The sequence below is a fragment of the Strix aluco genome, chromosome 7 (genome assembly GCF_031877795.1).
Source record: "Strix aluco isolate bStrAlu1 chromosome 7, bStrAlu1.hap1, whole genome shotgun sequence".
In the NCBI taxonomy this organism is placed as follows: domain Eukaryota; kingdom Metazoa; phylum Chordata; class Aves; order Strigiformes; family Strigidae; genus Strix; species Strix aluco.
Window position 1 is genome coordinate 40,164,822 of NC_133937.1, and position 19,303 is coordinate 40,184,124.

The window sequence follows — 19,303 nt, forward strand, 5'->3', positions numbered from 1 at the left end:
TCAACCACTGCGGGATTGCTCTGGAAAAAGTTCCTTTTTTTTGCCAAAGCTGCAGAAGATGTTGAGGTCCTACAGCGTTTTATCTGCTGGGGTTCCTGTGCAGCTGGTGTGAGCAGTGCGCAACGGAGGCTGCGGCGTGTGTATGACTGTTGCAAAAAAAAAAAAAAAAAAAAAGTCTGCTTCATCTTCACAGAAACAAAATATTGCAGCTGCTGGGAGGAAATGATAGCTTGAAAATGTTGCACTTCCATTTTTTGTTTCAACCAATCTGCTGTGCTTTAAGGTAGAATACTCTGTATTTGAAATGACCTACATAACCATTGATCTTGATTTCACTAAATTGCCCGGCTCTGTGCTCGATAGCTGTTATCCTGGACAGTTGTTTTCTTGGGCTTTCTCTTAAATTGTTTCTTGCCATTGGCAGTAAAACAATATGAGAATTGTGGAGCAAGATATGCTTTTTAAACCATAGAGACCATTTTCTCTGGAAAACGGGAAAAATTCTGTTTGGGAACTATAGGGGAAAACTCTATGAAAATTCAGACTCCAGTCCTCTTTCCAATGTCATGTAGATTATTTTTTTTTCTTTTGAAAAGCAAAAGCAGGTTAATAGCTTTGGTTTCAGAAGGAAATTTTATTGTTTTTGAACGGCTCTTGCCATTTGTCTAAGATTTGGGGGTACAGAAGAACCCTGGGGGAGAGCACTCAAAGCTCTTGGAGAGCACCAAACCTCTTTTCAAACGATTGCTTATTTATGGGGGGGGACTCATATTTTGGTAGCCTGTTAAGCACCCCAGTTGGAGTGCATTTCCTACATACTTCTGCCAATTGCAATATTCGATTGTCAGCAATCAATCAAACTTGAATTTGGTGATCTGGAGAGGAATTAAAACATAGAGCCTTACAGAATCACACAATCATCTCGGTTGGAAAAGCCCTTGAAGCTCCTCCAGTCCAACCATGAACCTCACACTGACCGTTCCCAACTCCACCAGATCCCTCAGCGCTGGGTCAACCCGACTCTTCAACCCCTCCAGGGATGGGGACTCCCCCCCTGCCCTGGGCAGCCCATTCCAACGCCCAACAACCCCTTCTGCAAAGAAATCCTTCCTAAGAGCCAGTCTGACCCTGCCCTGGCGCAGCTCGAGGCCATTCCCTCTTGTCCTGTCACTTGTTCTTTGGTTCAAGAGACTCATCCCCAGTTCTCTGCACCCTCCTTTCAGGGAGTTGTACCATGCTAAGAAGCAGCAGTGTTGGGTAAAACTGACTGGAAACCTCAGAGCCACATTGTCCCCAGACTTCAGAAAATGGTGTGTTGTAGTTGTGCGTTGCTGGCCGCCTTTTGCAGCAAATAGGTCTTTGTGTGGGGATGAATAACACCTAAAAGTGATAGGAAATGTCCTGTCTGCCTTCACCAGTTGGCTCCATCCTGGTGGTGAACGTCCTCAGGGACCCTGTGCTGGAGGCAGGACGCCGCTGCAGGTGGAGGTCTTGTCAGCTTCTGATGACAATGAGCAAAACGTGACACAAAGCACTGCTCTGGGTGACCATGTAATAACAGTTCCTGGCCATGGCAACACAGAGCGGAGCCAAGCCCACGACCTGCAGCTGAGTGACTCTGTTTCAGGTGATAGGGTGGTAGATCCCACCATCTCCTGGCCGGTCACTTCTTGAGAAGCTGCAGAGGGCTGTGTGGTGGGTCAGTCGGTGCAGGTACTGAGCGGCACAGGTCCAGGAGAGGCAAGCAGGAGGAGGTAACCTCAGGGACACGCTCTGGAGCCTGCTCCCACCCGGCACGGCAGCAGGGATCACTCCGTAGCTGCAGTCACTTTCTCACAGATACCAAACTCACAGTCTCTCTTTGGAGGCGTTTTCAGCAACTTATATGTAAATAATAAAAGCCCTGTGCATTCATCCTTTGTAAGGACGGCATGTATGCCGACGGAAATGCAAAAACTGGCTGCTGGTGAGCTGCCAGTGTCACCCTCCCTGTCAAAAAGCTTGTGCATCCCAGCTTTAAAGGGGGGTTATTGAGAGAGACCCCCTCTGTGCACAGGGGAGGGAGAAAGGATCAGCAGTAATGAACTGGAAAAGCTCATCTTTTACCTGAGAATACTACAAAACTCATCTAACCCTCCTGTACAAACACAGCAGAACTTTTCAGAGCATACAGTCCAAATTATTCCTCCACTGCATTTTTGTTTAAGCATTAAAATTCAAGGTCTAAATACGTAGTTTGAAATTGGAGATGAGTACATGCACATTGCAAATGTAGATATATCTTGCTGAGTACACAGCCCATAAAATATGTAGTATAAGATCACTCATTTATTTAAAGATGCTTTTTACTTCAGATGGAAAATGACACAAATCTAAATATTACAATGCAAAGTAATGTGTAACTGTCTGTATGTTATAGCCTTAACACTATACTTTTGATGCAGAAGAGATATAGCAGCTGCACTTTAATTTCAAGCAAATTGATCCCAGATGTAAATGTTGTTTTGTTCCATGGAAGATAGTGCACAGGTAAAGCAAATATCATTGGTTTATAGTCCAACAGAGTGTTGCAACAGGATCCAGCCTCTTCTGCCTGGGCACACATAAAAGCCTGGTGGCTGCGACGGAGTAGGAAGCCTGAAAAGGATACCATAAAAAGAGACAGCTTTGCTTTTTACCCTTTAAGACTACAACCACCTGTGATCTAAGTAGCTGTTTTGAAGCTAGGAAAGCTTCTTGGTTTGTCAGTTGTCCTGCAGGCAAAATCTAAATTTGACTTGTTTTCCATTTCTTTTGCTTCGCATTTTGTAGAAGCGTTTTTCTCCCACAGTATTTGTGTTTGGCATAGAAAACTATATTTACCAACTCACTAAGCCACTCCTTTCAAAGTACAAATAATAGTAGTAATTGCGCTTCACTTTGCCTGGAGATACCCCAACGTCAGTGGCACCATGGGCAATGTATAAACAGCACAATAGTTTCTTTATCATCCCCTGCATATAGAGGATAGCAAACTCCAAATATCCTGCTGTCATATCTCTTCTTTTGAACAAGATTTTTTTTTTTTTTTTTTTTTTTTTTTTTGTAAAATAAGGCAACCTGCTTGTCCAAGGAGGAGAAACCCACAAAAGACACTTACCCCATTGTCGCTTCCCAGTACCAGCACTCCACACGCACAAGTCTGGGAGCCCAGTACACTCATCCACAGGCAAGAGAAGATCTCTCAGGTCAATTAGTTCTCCTTTTTTTGAATTGCAGATGTAGGACCACTTTACCTGCGTGGGACCTGGCTGTGCAAGCTTTTCCTGTACAGGCTGGCTGATGATGTGAGAGTACATGGGCACAGGAAGGACTGGTCTTGGCCCACACCGAGGGATGCTGATCCCGCAGACTGGTTCAAAAAGGGGTGGCAGCGATGCCCTTTGCATCTCACGACAACTTTCTGTATGGCCTTTTTTCTTACATCCCCTTTTTCTTTCAATCCTCCTGCAAGCTGGATTACTCGTAGCCAGTGTTTCCTGCTTTTATTTTCTACCACTTTTAGGTCAGGTCTGCACATGCATTTATTCAGGTTTCATAAAGGCTGCAATTTAGTTAAATTGGGGGAATACTGTGTTTGGATGCTTTTAAATCAGTATGGTTTGAATTGATGTTTAACTGGTTGAAGTTAAACATTTGAGAGCTCCTCTGCTTGATAGCTAGGCTGGTTTATCTCCTGAATTTCCTAAATTTCCTTCTGAATCATTCTAGACAAATCAGTGCACAAGTTGTGCACTGGATGCATTGCCTTTCAAATACCAAAATATCTGAATAAAACTATATATAATGTATAAAGGTGTTACTGAAGGGCAGGTACTAGACAAAACTGTGGCACTTCTGCACAGCAAGTATTTTTTTTCCCATACAGCACAGAGAATCGACTGAATCTGTCACAGATGTGTATAAGATGTGTACAACCTTATGTAGCAACTTCTGCAAGTATTTAGCAGTAAGACATATTGACCATATTCTGAAGTCCTTACTCAGACGAAACCTGCCCAGAGGTCAATGCGAATCTCAATTAATCAATTTATTCAGAAACAGCTCACTGTTTCTGTACGGTTTTGAAGCTCATACCTTTGAACAGAATACAAAATTAGAATTAAAATCAGGCCAGGACATGGGAAGACACAGACAATGTTTGTCCCTGTGAATGAAGGGTGTTGCCGAGAAGGAAATGTTAATTTTTTGGCGGCGGTGGGTTGCGGGAAGAGGCTGGGGCAGTTGTGGGGACGAGGATGCGTTTGCCGAGAGGAGGTCACGGCATGCACTCAGCCCCGGCTGCTTGACAGAGCTGCTGTATAATAGCAGGGCACTTACCTCAAATCATAGGTTGTGAAAACTGACATTTCCATTCAAATTACTCCAATAGCCAACTGTTCCCCGGTGCAACTTCTTCTGTAAGTGACACGGTGACAGTGATCCAGGAATTTAACTTGCTGTTGTCTCGTTCCAAGTGGAATTATGAAGTTTGTGACATGCATTAGGAGGATGGCTCCTGGTCGCAGCCGGTGCTTTGTGTGTCTGGGCGATTAATCACAGGTCGAGCGCAGAGCCCGGGAAGTTTTGTCAGCTCAGGATAGCTGTCCCTGCTGTGAACCACCTCGTACTGACTCCTCTCCTCCTCGTTTCCCATTGTCTGAGCAAAAAGCTACGGCTCCACTGAAGTTTTCCTGGCACCTCCTTGTTCCCTGAGATTCTTTTTAAGTCTCTCTCTTTAATTATGATGGGCAGATCATCTGTCCTTGACACATGAGTACCTGATGGTCACATTGCTGTGCTCCCTTCTCTCCTCAGGGACGCCTCTTGGATTCTTTTCTTTTTTCACAACTTGACTGTCATCGCAAGTTACCTTTTAAATTTCTGTCTAACCTTTTAAGCAGGAAGCCTTTTCTGTTCATAAAATAAGCCAGCAGATTTCTGTTTGCCATGCATAGGCTGAAACCGCATATAATTTTTGCCCAATTTTATTTCTGTATTACATGGTCAACCATTAAACTTCTTTGGTTTGTGATACTCTGCAACAGATATCTCCAAATTCCAGTGTTTGGTGCTGGAGCCAAAGCTTTTGATGGTGAATTACCTGCCTGTGCCTTAGAGGCTCCTGGACAAATCACCGATCTCCTGCCACTGCTGAGCAAGGCAGCAAAACTGGAGGTAGGTCCTTTTTATGCCATGGTGGCACCTTTCAGAAGAGGGTCCCAGGACCCATCCAACGGCCCTGTGGAGCTGGGAGAGATCGGGACATGGTTGGAGGTCAGGCTATGGGCCCCCGTGTTCTACCCCATTCCTCTGCCGAGAGGCTGGACGAGGACATGGATCCTACTGGAAGCTTAATATGGACCTTGTGAATCGAAACCAGCAATGGCCCTGAGCCCTAGTCGTCCATCTGAACGTTCTCGAGCTCGAAAACCATCCCCATCTTGATCTCAACCTGGCTTTCAGTTATCTTCCCTCAAAACACATTTTTGTAACTTGATAACCAGCAAATATATCAATCAGTTATTAAGGAAAATGTAATTATAAAGTCATGTTTATCTACACTTCTTTGAGGAAAACTAGGTCTCATTATTGCTATCACAGTCAGAAGAATAATTAATGTCATGTTTTTATAGTGAATTCATTACCTCCTTGGACAGAGAATGACTCTAACCATATTTTGCAGAAAAGCTTTCAGAATAAGAAAAAAATGTAGTGTGTGCTAAGTGTCTGTGAGTCATAGTCTTCAGTGCCTGACAACAGAAGTCAATAAACCAAATACACTGACTGTTGATTCGACACCATGCGCCATCCATGAATGAAGACATTCTGCTAAATTAAGATTGTTCCATCATTGTCAAATTAAATCCTCGTAGAAATATTGTGTCTCAAATGCTCTGCAAAATGATGTATAACCAATATGCTCAGAGGTCAGTTATTAGGGATATACATGTTATCCTGGAATATCTGACTACTCAAAGCTTACACTTTGATCTTACTTCCAAGTTTCTGGAAGTTAATTCTGGTCCCTGTTGAATCCCTGGGCTTGGATGATGTCTGTGCTAGGTATTCACCACAACCATTTTTTTGGTAAGACTAATTTCACATCTTCCTTCACCCATCATCCCAACATTTCCTTTACCTAAGTCACCTTCTGTGCATGGTTCCCTCCGGGTTTGAACGAAGTGTTTGAAAGCAATGGGAAGGGACTGTGGCCTCTGGGGTTTACATCAGGTGCTCTGCTACTCTGTTTTCATTTCTGCTTTTGGACCTGCAACAGTCCAATCATCTGCAGAGCTTTCAAATCTCATTAAAGCTTCTTCAGTTTTCAGAGATGCCTCGTTGTTACACTGTGCTGTATGTCCTGGTATAAGACATGGTTAAAGCTTTCAATAAATTCCTTTTAAATATGGCTTTATGGTTTTCCACCTGCAAAGAAACGCAGCCTCATTTACAGACTGCCATTGTGTTTATGTTCATTTTTGAAGACACATCCATCTATTGAGAAAAGGTCAGACCAAGACTGTGGAAATTGCAGCTAAAGCAAAAGTGGGAATTAGATATGTCCCAAACCAAAACTTTCTAAAATTTTGCTGTTATAGCCTTAAGAAAGGAAACTAGAGTTACTCTCCTGGGGAAGTGCTTCTTAGCAAGTCAGGGTACTTCTGAAGGAAAGAAGAGGTACACTCTTTATTTATTCTTTACCCTTATCTGGAATACCCAAATAATTTATATATGTTTGTTTCAAAGCAGTTCCATGGTACCATGGATGCTGAGCTATATCTGGGACTTGATAGCTGGCTTAGTGCTATTGAGCTGACTCAAAATAGCCTTTTGATACTAAATATTTCTTCACACTTACGGAAGGGTCGTATCAATACAAGCAACCCTAAAAACAGAAAGCAACATGAGAAAATAATGTGGTTGCTCAATTCCCTGCGGTGGACCTGCTTTGAATATCATAATGAGGGCCACAAGCACTTCAGTTTCTTGATGTGAGAGGCCTCTGGAAATTGTTGAGATATCGTATTCCTGCGAGGGAAGATGTGCCATCCTCGGAAAGAGGAAAGCCCCCATCTTGTGCAATGCCCACCGCTCCCAGCGCTGCTGGAAATGCAAAATATTGGATGATCCTGCCACCTTGCACAAGCATTTGTAGGCATCGCACAGCCCTGTGGGGAGCTCCTGGTTGTCTCAGGCACTTCTACATGGAGCAGAAATGCTAAAAACCATAAGAACCTCCCAAAAGCATGTGCTCAAGGCTGTCAAAGAAAGAGCAAAAAATGACTGGAGGACAGAAAAGAAATTTTAAAAGTTGGAGGTGATGCAGTGTTCCCGATTACTACTATAGAGGGTTTTGATGAGAAATAAATAAAACCCAACCAGTTAAATGAATATTAAGCTACATTCTGAAGTTTTGAGAAACACCACTTCCCCTGTTGTGAGAAGTAACAGCTTTAAATCTCCCATGGTCTGGCTGAAGAGAGAAGCCTGTGTACCAGGTTTGGGTTGGAGATACGCTGTAAAAATAGTGGCTTTCATTACGATGAATCACAGCAAAAGTAACAAAAAAGTGTTTTGATATGACGGTGAATAGGGGATTAACTGCACAATGCTTCTGTTTTTTGAATTCTGCATGTCCCCTATTTGTTTTGTGTTTGTCCGTCATGCCAGCAATAAAAATAATGTTTGGCTGCTAAGCGAGCAAGTGTGCTAAAAAAGGGCTTTATAGTGCCCAGAATCTGTTTGTCAGCAGGTGACTGCTGTGGGGAGGGAGAAAGGGGGAAGCTTGTCTTCATTTATTTTCAAGGGCTGAAATTTAATGCTGGGAACTCAATTCATATTTTATTTCTTATCAAAATTCTTATCCCCGTAATTGTGAGCATGTACATACACAAAAAAAAAAAAATAAAACCACAAAAAAAAAAAAACAGCCCATCCAGCCTTGCTGGGTGGGTTATTTATAGAAGATCTCTGCCTTTTGTCAGAGTGGTGGGCTAACGATGTTCTTCCAGAATAAACCCTATTCTGTGCAGCAGAAGAGGAAGAGTCCTGCGGAGAGTGTGCGTGTAAGCTAATGTCCGCGAGACAGAAAGGGCTGTGGCAGAAAACGCTGCCGAGCAAAATCCACAACAATCTAATCATGATCTCTGGTAGTCAGTGAGAGCTGTGGGAGAAGACGTTGCATAAAGCAGACACATCCAGGAAATAATGCCTGTCCAGTGCAGCCAGATGGAGTGGGTATATCCTGACAAAGCATTTATTTTAATAAATGTTCAATTAAAATTATTTCTGTAGTGCAAGCATGGTCCAGAAGTAGTATGGGAATTAATGATTGCTGATAGAAATAAACATTAAGGTAATTGTGCACTAGTTAAGAATGACAGTTATAAAAAATAAATCTTAGCATTTCCATAGGATTATTTTATGTATGTATGAACCAGAAAATGTTAGTTCAAACTATGCTTTGAAACAATGTTTGTAAAATTTGAGCTCTTTTTCACACAAAAAAACACCCATAACAGTGCTGGCTCTTCCTGTGCCCATGCAACATGTCAGGAATCTGTAGGTTTATATAAATACAGTAACTGAGGAAAAACTCCACTAGAAACTTTGATCTGTGATATATCATATGCACTGTCTAGTCAAAAGTTTATGATAGCAGAGATCTCAGATGAACAGAGGAAGATTTTTTGGTTTCTACCTTGATATAACCCCATTTATGTGTGATTTTGTGGGTGCATGAATCCCATATTAAGTGAGTAGGGCTCTTCACACAGGTAAAATTGTGTATGTGCTTAAGTATTGCCTGAGACGGCGTCCAAGCAGACGCTTAACAGCAGATTTTTATTTTACTAGTTACAACTTGGTCTTCATCCTTCTGTGAGTTTGTTTATCAAAATGTAACGTCTGCCTTAGGTTCAGATTTCGGGAGTGTACAAGTGGTGCGGTCACAGTCCTCGTGTTGGAGTCGAAGGTGGAAGACACCTGAAAATAAACAGAAGTTGGACGTGTCGATGGCAGGGATGGGTCTGACACTTATTAGCAGAGACTCTGAAAATGCCAGAGCTGAAAAGGTTAAGTTCACAATTTATTTTTAAGAGAGACTTGGTGTTTTTCTGGCAAAACATTACAAAGTGTAGTTTGGTGGGTTTTTTAGACATGCTTTCTTTAGTTCAGTAATTAGGCCTGAGTGGTTATCTCAGTTCTTTTCCCCGTAATTTAGACTTTATTTCTGCATATGCTGAGGTGATGATGTTCAATGCACACAAACACTTCTCAAAAGCAGGTGCCAGGTTTCACACATCAGTACGTCCAACAGCACGTGTCCTTTTGCATGTGCCACCACTCGTTCCACTGTGTTTCCAGCCTGGCTGGTGCAGGACTGGCAAACCAAACCACACTGGCCACGGCAGAGACACGCTCCCACAGCCCCTGCTCCCGGCCCAGCCCTGGCACCCAGCCGGGATGGTGCACGCATATACAGTTACACTGCGATGAGAGAAAATCAAATTTAAGCTGCACGCAGTCAATAAAACTCAAACCCGTTAAGTGTTTCTAGAAATAAGGCTTTGGAGAAGTGTCTGTGACCCAGACAGAAAAAGCTTTAGCAGTGTCTAAAATTCCTGGAAGTTGTTTTTTTTCCTGCCACATCTCCTTAACCTGCTACTTCAAAGCCTTGATGGCTGCTTGGGATCTTCCTTCAGTGCGGTCACTCAGGGTGGGCATCCAGCACAAAGGGGACCAAAACCCGAGGCTGGTTCATGCAAAGATGGTGAATAGTTAATGGCCAACCCACCAGATTGTCCCCCAGCACATTTGCCAAGCGCCCAGATCTCCCACAGCCACGGTGTTGACTCCCGTGGGCCACTGGGACCTGTCTCCCCATTAGCTGTTCTGATGACGACTAACCCAGGTTGCAAATATTCAGTGTTGAAATTCAAGCCGCCAGTGTACCTAGGGGAATGAAAACAAGGGGAAGGGAAATATTGGAATAAATTTAAATAAGAAATCCATTCAATGAAATAAGAACTGATCTGGTTTTTGCAGTACCTGCAAGCAGAGGAGCTAAAGACCAGTCATGAAGATGCTTCCACGTGTGAGTAGCTACACACTGGAATAGTCCTCCGGAGTGCGCTGTGCTCACGGGTGAAAAGCAATGTGTAAGTCCTCACAGGCTTCAACTCTAAACATTCAATTTGTTTGTGACAACATTATTTGTTCATTCCTAATGAATAAATACTTCAAATAATACTGTTACTTTACATTTTCTAAATGTTTTTAAAAATAAAACATGCATTAATTTAAATATTGCACATCATACAAGTACAGGCACTTAGAGGATGCGAGTTAAAAGGCCTAGAGTTGTATTTTCATTTTCAGGCCACTAATAATGCTGATGGCTCCATTACCATATTTGACATTGCTGTACACCTCCGGATTCCATCTGAATTTGCTCATGAGAAACACCTTAATACTTAAATCGTCACACCGAGTATTAAAAGGTTTTTCTGTTTTCTCCTTTCACTCCGAGCACAAACTAGGTGCGAGCTATGCATCTTTAAAGTCAATGCATCTCTCCAGTCTTTACAAAACGGGAAACAAATAAATAAATAAATAAACCAAAAAAACCCAAGGGCTGGTAATTTAGTACTAGAAAGTTAATTCAGGAGACCTCTAACCTTTAAACCGCCACATGACTATTGATTTTCAATATTGCGCGGGTCCGTGCCACCCTAAGCGTGTAGTTCAGCAGATTCAGAACAGTTTTTTCCTTATCAGTTCAGTCCCCGAGTACTTGTGCATTAAGACAACAAATACCGGCGGCTCCCGGCCTGTCACATGGCGGCCCGGCGGACGTGCCGGGTTTCTAATGAAGTCGGGCCGTTGGCAAATAGACCCTGGCGAGGGGGCTCCTCCGGCCCCTTCCCGGCTCCCGAGGGATGTGCCGTGGCCGGGGGCCAGTGGGAGCGGGGGGAATCACTGTGTGCTCGGGGTTCTCCGAAAAAAACCCACTTCCTTCACACCAACGCGTTTATATTTAATGCTTCATTATATTCCCCATGTTAATTTGAGGATTGTAAGGTTTCTAAACCTGCTTTTCCCCACCCAAGAAGCAAATGAAGATGGAAATAGTGGTGATGCTCCAAGACACTCTGAGCCCCAGTGCCTGGATTATGTGGTAATACCAGGACATGCTACTTTAAACACCTTCCTCCTTTCGAAATCACCAATTAGTTAAATCAGCGGCGGTGCCCAGGCTGATGTGCTGCAGGCCACGCGCACAGCATCCCCAGCTCAGATGAAGATGTGTTTTAACCCGCACACCTAAAAAAGCCTTCAGCCTTCCCTCCTCCCCCCAGCTTTATTGATTATTGAAAATGTTACATCCCGGGGAGGAAAATGTCATTGCTTTAAATACCAGCATTAACAGTTGGTAAAAGTTCTTTTTCACCGAGGCGTGCGTGATGAAGAAAAATTAAACAATGGAAAAGATGGAGAAATATATAGAATTTAAAAGAAAAAAAAAAATCATTCGTGCGTTAATTCGACTGAGAAGGAGCTTCACTCCCTGAAGTAAGCGGCTTAAAAGCGAACATGTCTCATACTGGACTTTTTACTGGAACAGTGAAATATATAATGAAATTCAACAAGGAAACTGGAAAAACAGCCAAATTGGTGCAGCAAAGTGGTTAATAGGATCATTAGCCTACTCGCTGTATTTTTTTGGACATTGTGTGCCTGTACCGTAGTCCTCGAGAGCAGATTGCAGGAACAGGCTGACAGTTACCCGCTAACTCAGCAGTGCTGGGTGCAAACTGCCATCTTCCTGTGGATTTACAGCTGCCACTTCTGCTACTTCAATTAGTTCTATAGCACACAGATGTTGCTTAAATGTTGCTGCTAATGATACTGCAATAAGCGTAAGATTCATGCCATATTTTGAGGCACGTAAATTTCTCAAGTGGCACAATTAAAGTGGAAATATTAGGTGGGGAGAACTTGGCAGTCTCTCCAACTTGGAAAGCGCACCCGCTATGCAATAATGGGTCAAAAATTCATTCAAGTTTTACTGCTGTTCAGAGTTTTAAAAGACTTTTCACAGTTGAATGCAAAGTAGTAAAAAGCAGAGTATTAGGAAATGAGAATGCTGTTCTGTTATTCAGACATGACTTTTAATTTCAAATTGAAATCACATGCCTACCTTCGCCGCGAGGGCTGCGTGTTGCCTAGCCGCGCCGCCAAGATGCAAAAGGAATAAATAAAAAGTTTTCATTAATAATGATTTAATTGCTGCGGCTGCGCGAAGGTTCAGCATGGTGGTTGTATTAGTGGGGGGAAAAAAAAAAAATGGTTTCCCAAATCACACACAGAGACAGCATCAATCATTTCCGAAGCCAGATGTAGCCTCCAAACTGCAGCCTGACAACACATCTCCTGTTTGTGCAGCCACCAAGCAATTATTCTTTCCATTATATCTCCCAATGACAGATCTCCAAACCCAGGGCTGTAAAAATTAGAGTTTGGGCTTATACAGTTGTGTCAGGTCTTAGAAAAAAAAATAAGAAAACTTATCATGGCTGCAGTGTTTATGAGCTTGTCAAAGTACATGTACATAATTTTCATCAAAATTTCTTTTACCTCATTTCCAATCCTTCAGGATTAGATTTATCAGCAGCTCATTCGGGGAGAGCTCTGTGCAAGCGTCCGAGCGGCTTTTCCACCTGCGAGCAGGATCCGGAGGGGAGCCTGTTGGGTGGGCTCTGGTTGTGAAGCACGGAAGCTTTGCTTCATCCCAACTATTTTTCTTGTTCAGATTGTTTTTAACATACTGCCTTGGGTGTCCGACAAATTTGAGGTGGAGTTTTTTAAAATGGTTTTACATCTCCATGTCATTTGGTAACACTTCATCGCGAGTGCATTTAATGGGGAGGAGGTACCAGTGGCAGCACTAAACCAGGAGGCAAACCCAAAGAAAGATAGCTGGAAATCCAAAGATTATTTCCATTTAATGTTTAATTTATTTATACTGGGGAAAGATTAGCAGGTGAGCACTGACTTTGAAACTTCCAGTATACGCAGTATTTAAAAGATGAAGTTAAATGTTAGGAGAAGCAATCAATAGCAAACTAAGGGCACGCCAGGCCGGCGAGCATCAGCACCTTGTATCTAAATTACTGATTTTCTACCACGGCGCCCAAACGTTTCCATTTCTCTGTGTGGCTCCGTCCCACTCCTGGTTTGGATTATTTAACAGCAAATCTTACAGATGTCAGATTTGTCTTGTTCCAAGGCAACAAGGACAATAAGTTCCAGCTGACCTCAGGACAATGAATCTTGCAGGAGCGCAGTGTGTGTTTTATACCAGCAGTGAACAGCTCCCGTGTAATTGAGAGAGAGGGAAATGTCACCCTCGCCTCGCTGTTGACATGGCTCTGTCTGTGTGCAGAGCCAGCCCCAGACCCCGCAAACGGAGAGGAGGCAGCCAACGCAGGAACTTCTTCCTTCCTTCCTTCCTTCCTTCCTTCCTTCCTTCCTTCCTTCCTTCCTTCCTTCCTTCCTTCCTTCCTTCCTTCCTTCCTTCCTTCCTTCCTTCCTTCCTTCCTTCCTTCCTTCCTTCCTTCCTTCCTTCCTTCCTTCCTTCCCCCCCCTTTTTTTTTTGCTTTATTTTTGAGCGCGGCTTCATCTGGACTAATGGGCACGATAAAGGCCCGTTACGGAGGAGGGGGTGGCAGAAGGGGACATGCATGGACCCCGGCAGAAGGATTTGAAGCTGTTAGCCAAAACACTCCCTTATTTCTCCATCTTTTTGTAGTCCTGCCTCACACCTGACTGCCTCATCATACATGCAGCCCCACGCTGCATTAGGGGACAGCATATTTTACAACTAGATTGCTTGTTCCCCAGCTGGCCTGTCCGCGACAGAAAATTGTTTGATTCCAAACAATTATTTCACGCTGAACCATATTAGCTGAATAATTACTATTTCTGTGAATGGCCTTGATGCCAAGGGTCAAATGGGTTTGGTTGCTGATTGTGGCTACTTGGTTTACACTTGTAACTCAAGGTGGAGATGAGATACTCACTGTACACCAAAGTCCATGTCTTTTCACAATAACATGTAAAAATTACCTTAATCCCACAAACTAATATTTCTTTGCCATTTATCAGGCTGTGGGCTGTTCAGTGGGAAAGAGTCTTCTACAGGATATGGAAAAGATTGTATGGAACATCTTTTGAGCACAAAAATGACCAATTCACCCCAACTGAACGCAAGCCAATGCACCAGATCATCTATCAACTGCGGTGCCGGCCGGTCCCGCCACTTCTGCCACCCCCAGCACCAACCCCTTTCCTGCATTTAAAGCACTGACAGTGCAAATGGCCAGAAAACACAGGAATTTTGGCCAAGGCAGGGTGGTTTTTTTCAGGGCAGTGTGCACAGCCACAACAGCACCTGAGCGCCGCTCTCCTCTCCCCCAGTCTCGGGGGTACCCTGATGTCTTCTCCAACCCCTTATTTATTTATTTATTTACTTCAGCTCCATTCCTGTTGAACTCCACCTACAATTCCTGCAGCTTCAATGACACAAGCTAGATCCTGGTTTCCCCATGATGTGCAGGTTTTTACTAATTGTGCTGGTTCATGTAAGGAGGACATCGATGCTCGATGCTTCTCCTGTTTCCAGAAGAAGATTCTCAGCATGTCCTGCCTCACTGTCAAATAGCTTGTGTCAAGCTGCCTTTTTATAAAATGCCCGTAGAAATTTTACTAACCAGGAGCCCTAGCTATTAACTATTTTCTTCTCTCAGTGAACACAACTATTCATTTCCAAAGAGTTACCCATGATTTCCCCTCTAAAAAAGTGACCAGCATTGATAAATGTGCATACTTTAGGCTTCACCATGCAGTAACGTAACTGAAATTTAATTTCTGCCAACTGAGTTTGTTTTAAAACTAAACCTAAGGTGGAGAACAAAAAACAAACAAAACTTTTAATGTTAGTATTCAGGAGGAAGGCTGCAGAGGTCTCTGATTTGTATTTGTGAATGTGGAATCAACATGTGATGATGATTTTATGGGATTTCCAAAAAAAAAGAATGCCCTTTCCCTGTAAAATTTATTGTTTCTGTGATTCATCAAAGCTTTTTGTCCTCCAGCATGAGTGGTCACCTGTGATTTATGCACCAAAGGAGTAAGTAGGTCCAAAATGGAGTAGAAAAAAGCCACTTTGCTCCGAGTATCACGTCCAAACTCTTTGTGTAAGTTGCTGCAGCAATACCAGAGCTGTAAGGTAACGTGCCGCAAAGTTGCCGTGGGATTAACCACCGACTTACTCCGCAATGTTATTTCAGGGGGAGGAATCAAATCAAATTGGTGTAGTTACCTTAGCAACCACCAAAGTGTCTTGTATTTGCTCTCCCTGACAGGCAGGTTGGGCCAGGGCATCCCTGGTGTAAAGCCTTGCCCTTCTGCAGAGGGACGGGGTCCATGACGGTCCTGAAAGGTGGTACATGGGCTTCCCAGCTTTCGGTATGGTCAGGGCTGTGCGGAAAAGGCTTTTATTTTCATTAGCCACAATTTCATAACTCTGTCCCGCTCTGACTTTGTCAGTTTGTTTCTCACTTCAAATACCCTCTGTAATCTATTACGATATATAGGCCAGTCTTATTTCCCCCCCTCACTCCAGCCTATGTCCTCTTTCTATTTAGGAATTAATTATGATGCTATCTCATATAACTCATTAGTATCAATTAATTCTTTCCCTTTCATGATTTTATATAGCTAAATTAGATTGCCTCTTAGGAACTTAATAATCAGTATTGGACTCATTTAGACGTATCTTTTTGTCCCTTCTCCACCCAGTTTTACTTGGGCACAAGGATGCGGCCACTGAAAATGCCCCGTCCCCTCTGGTGGGGACAGGGCTGGTGTGATGGCACCACCGTGCCTCATCTCCACCCTCCCCACCAGCTCCAGCCTCTTGCAGCGCCACAAGGCTTGGCCTCACCTCACCCATAATTCTGAATTTTATTATTATTTATTTATTCTTTATTATTATTTATTTATTTGGGGGCTGCATAAGATGTTATTCTCAGTTTATCAGAATGAATAGGAAATATCCTACTTCTAGCAATTGGCCAAACCATCATGAATTATCTTCCCCTTAAACTCGCCACAGGGACAGAGAGAAACGTCGAGGGAGACGTACGTTTTCCTCATTCATCTTAGTGGGGTGTTAACTTTGAAATCACAGCGTTGCTGGCATTCACATGTCCGTATTTAACTGCTTCACTGCTTACTGGCACATCAAATCCATTCAGGGAAAAAAGCAGTAATATGATTGAATATATCTGGCAGGACCTGATATTCCCACTCATTTTGAATCTGATCCAGCAGCAGCAAAGGCAATTAAATAACAAGTTTTCTCCAGCAAAATGAGTTGCAAAATGCCCCCAGCTGCATGATGTAGGAAATACACCTTGATTTTACTAATTGCCGTGCCTGTACCTCGCCGTGGCAGTATCCAAGGCGGCTTTGCATGACCCACTTCAGGTATTTCAGATACCCAAGCCCAGGCTGGGCTGGGCTATCCCCTACCACAGCGTGTTAGCCCAGGCTGAGCTGCATGTGGGGGCTGTGGGCAGGGGGTGAGGAAAAGTGAGTGGATTTACCTTGTTTCAAACATCAAATGTCATCTGCCACCCTTCGGCAACGCGATGCCCCAGATGCTCCCACGATCAGCCAGGAAGAGTGCTGGGTCTCAGCCTTTCACTGCAAATAAAGACCAGGCTGTTGTAGGTGCAGGTTAGTTTTAGCAAGACAGCAAAATGCAGCCTAAAAAGCAGAATTTCAGGAGATCAGCTAGTGTCATTTTAGAGCCTCGCCATCCTGGGTTGCAACTGAGCCATCCCAGCAGTGGCACTGAGAAGCCATGCTCTGCTTTAGTGCAACGTGACCACTAAAATGATGGAAATTTTTTTAAAGATGGAGCTAAGAGGAAAAAAAAAAATGCAGCGTTAGGTATGTTACTGCGGGTTGCAGCACACGCATGCTTGCACATGTGTATGTGTAGTAAAGAGGGATGATACTGCATCTCCTTTACATCAGCGAAAGAGGCACCCCCATTGCAAGACAAAGTTGGCCAACTTTGCTTTTTCCTACAGCAATTTTTGGAGAACCCCAGCTCCTCCTCAGAGGGACTGCTGGAAATGGCTCTATTGATCCCAAATTTTATTGTTTCCATATTCATGGCCAGATCAACCAACAGAGCCAGTGATAGGAAGAAGTAACAGGAGAGGTCTGCTGGGAAAGCAGACATACATGAAGTGTTTTTAATAAGTAGAGTGAGGAGTGTAATTGCTAAATCCCAATTAACGCAGATGTGGGTCAAGCGAAGGAAAAAGAAGGGTGGATTTCTGTGAAAAGAGAGGAAAAGTCAAAAGGCTGAGGCTCATAGTATAACTTTATTTCTGAATACATTCAGACTTGAAGGCTCATCCTCCTCCCATCACTCCCCTGGCATCTGGCCTCTCACCACCCCTGCCCTGGGCTCCCAGCCTGAACTCCCACTTCAAGGAGATGGCAAGGGAAAAGAAGGAAAAAAGAAAAAAAAAAAAGGAACCCAAAATTTTACCAGAAAGACAATTTTTTTTTTTTTTTCTGAGAAAACTACAAGTCTGTTTCCCTCAAAATTTAAAGAAAATTCAATCTAAAACCCATTCAGGGTGGCTTTCCAATATGATTTTCACTAAAAATGAGGAAAAATGTGCTATGTGATCTATCTTTTTTTTCCACCCTCAGAATGTCTGCTCATTCTCCTAAGGAGAGATTATTCTCATTATCAACAGATTTTAAATATTATTGTTCAAATCTAAGGGTTTTACTGACTGTGCACTTCCTTTGGATAATCAGGGAGCTACCCAGTATTATTTAATCTATTTACATTCATGTATGCAATTATATTTCATAATCTGATTATGTGTTTTATATCTTTATACGGATGAAAATGCTGAACGTTTAATTTCTTTTTTATTATATGAGTTGTCAACTTCTTTTTGGATGGAAATAAGAGTTCAGTAACACCACGGTGAGAATGGCATTAATTTCATCAGTTAAATAGATCCACCAAAATAATGCTGAATGCAAAAGGAAGGAGCATGTTTCTCTACACATTCTGCATCTGAAGTTAATAAATTACATTAATAAAGTTAATATGCAAAGGAGATACTATTATCTATACTCAAAAAATGCAATTCAGTGCTTCTGATCATCACGTTCTTCAAGATACTAAAACCAGCAGATCTTATCCTTTCATATCTATTTTTTATTCATAGATAGGGAGAGGAAAACACATTTTCTGCTCTTCCAAATCCCAATCATGTTTTCAGTTTTGAGTGAATTAGTCATTGACCTGAACCAGCTGAATACATTGAAATGGAAAAAAAAGAAACAAACAAACAAACAACTCTGTGCTGTTGCTGAAATCACTGTCACCAAGTTTATCACTGCAGCAAACTCCGACTCCAGGTGATGAGCAGGTGCCTTTTGCTGGCTCGGTCATCTGAACCACTCCAAAGCGCTCTCAGAAAGGACCTTCTACTGATGTTTTGCCTGTTTTGCACTTAATCTGAACTATTTATCTGCATGGCCTTGGTCTCCTTCCCACAGCACCCCTCTGTGCTGACCCAAACTGATGGGTGAAATGCCAACCTCAGCCCGCGGTGGGTCCATGCACCTCGACCAAGCTGTCCCCACCCATAACTGTCCTTCGGTGGCAGCCACCAGCACTGCTGTGGGATCATTAATCAGCGCAACAGTATCCCAGAACTTCCTTATTTTTGCACTTAGTGTATTTTATCAATTCTATTCATCTGGTATGAATTCAGAGGGGCACAAGACACCCACGTGTGCAGTGGTCTGTACCTGCTGGGGTCTGCCCCCACCAGAATCCCCCTGTCTCAGCCCACCACCATGGCTTTCTTCTGCCTCACCAGCAGCAAAGCTTTCCCAGTCAGGGGGTATTATAGACTTGCAACTCATAAATATCTAATCTTCACACTAAAAATGTGGGGCAGAATAGCCATTAGGGTCTGACAATGAAAAGGCTTTCTCTTTTGATTGTGATATCAGAAGAATGTAGGACAAGGTATTTTTTTTATTAAGATAAAGAGAAAATTGAATGGAATGATAGAAAGCAATGTAAATTTGACCTGGAGGATGTCCAGTTGTGACTGCTGAAGTGTTTCTTTTAGCATCCAAACCTGCTCTTTCTGCTGTCGCT

General features: G+C 43.0%; 1 protein-coding gene across 3 annotated transcripts in view; it reads left to right on the forward strand.

Moving 5' to 3' along the window:
- LOC141926182 (uncharacterized) overlaps positions 1-19,303 on the forward strand; it is a 32,558-nt gene that overhangs the window by 3,206 nt on the left and 10,049 nt on the right. Inside the window, exons 3-5 of one of the 3 annotated variants that reach the window (XM_074831548.1) lie at positions 5,067-5,196; positions 8,938-9,095; positions 10,069-10,181. In XM_074831548.1, coding sequence (XP_074687649.1) covers positions 5,067-5,196; positions 8,938-9,054 — 247 coding nt within the window. In that variant the 3' untranslated portion in view covers positions 9,055-9,095; positions 10,069-10,181. Of the gene's footprint in view, positions 1-3,258; positions 4,150-5,066; positions 5,555-8,937; positions 9,096-10,068; positions 10,182-19,303 lie in introns of those variants that run through there. The other 2 variants (XM_074831547.1, XM_074831549.1) reach the window with 2 other exon arrangements.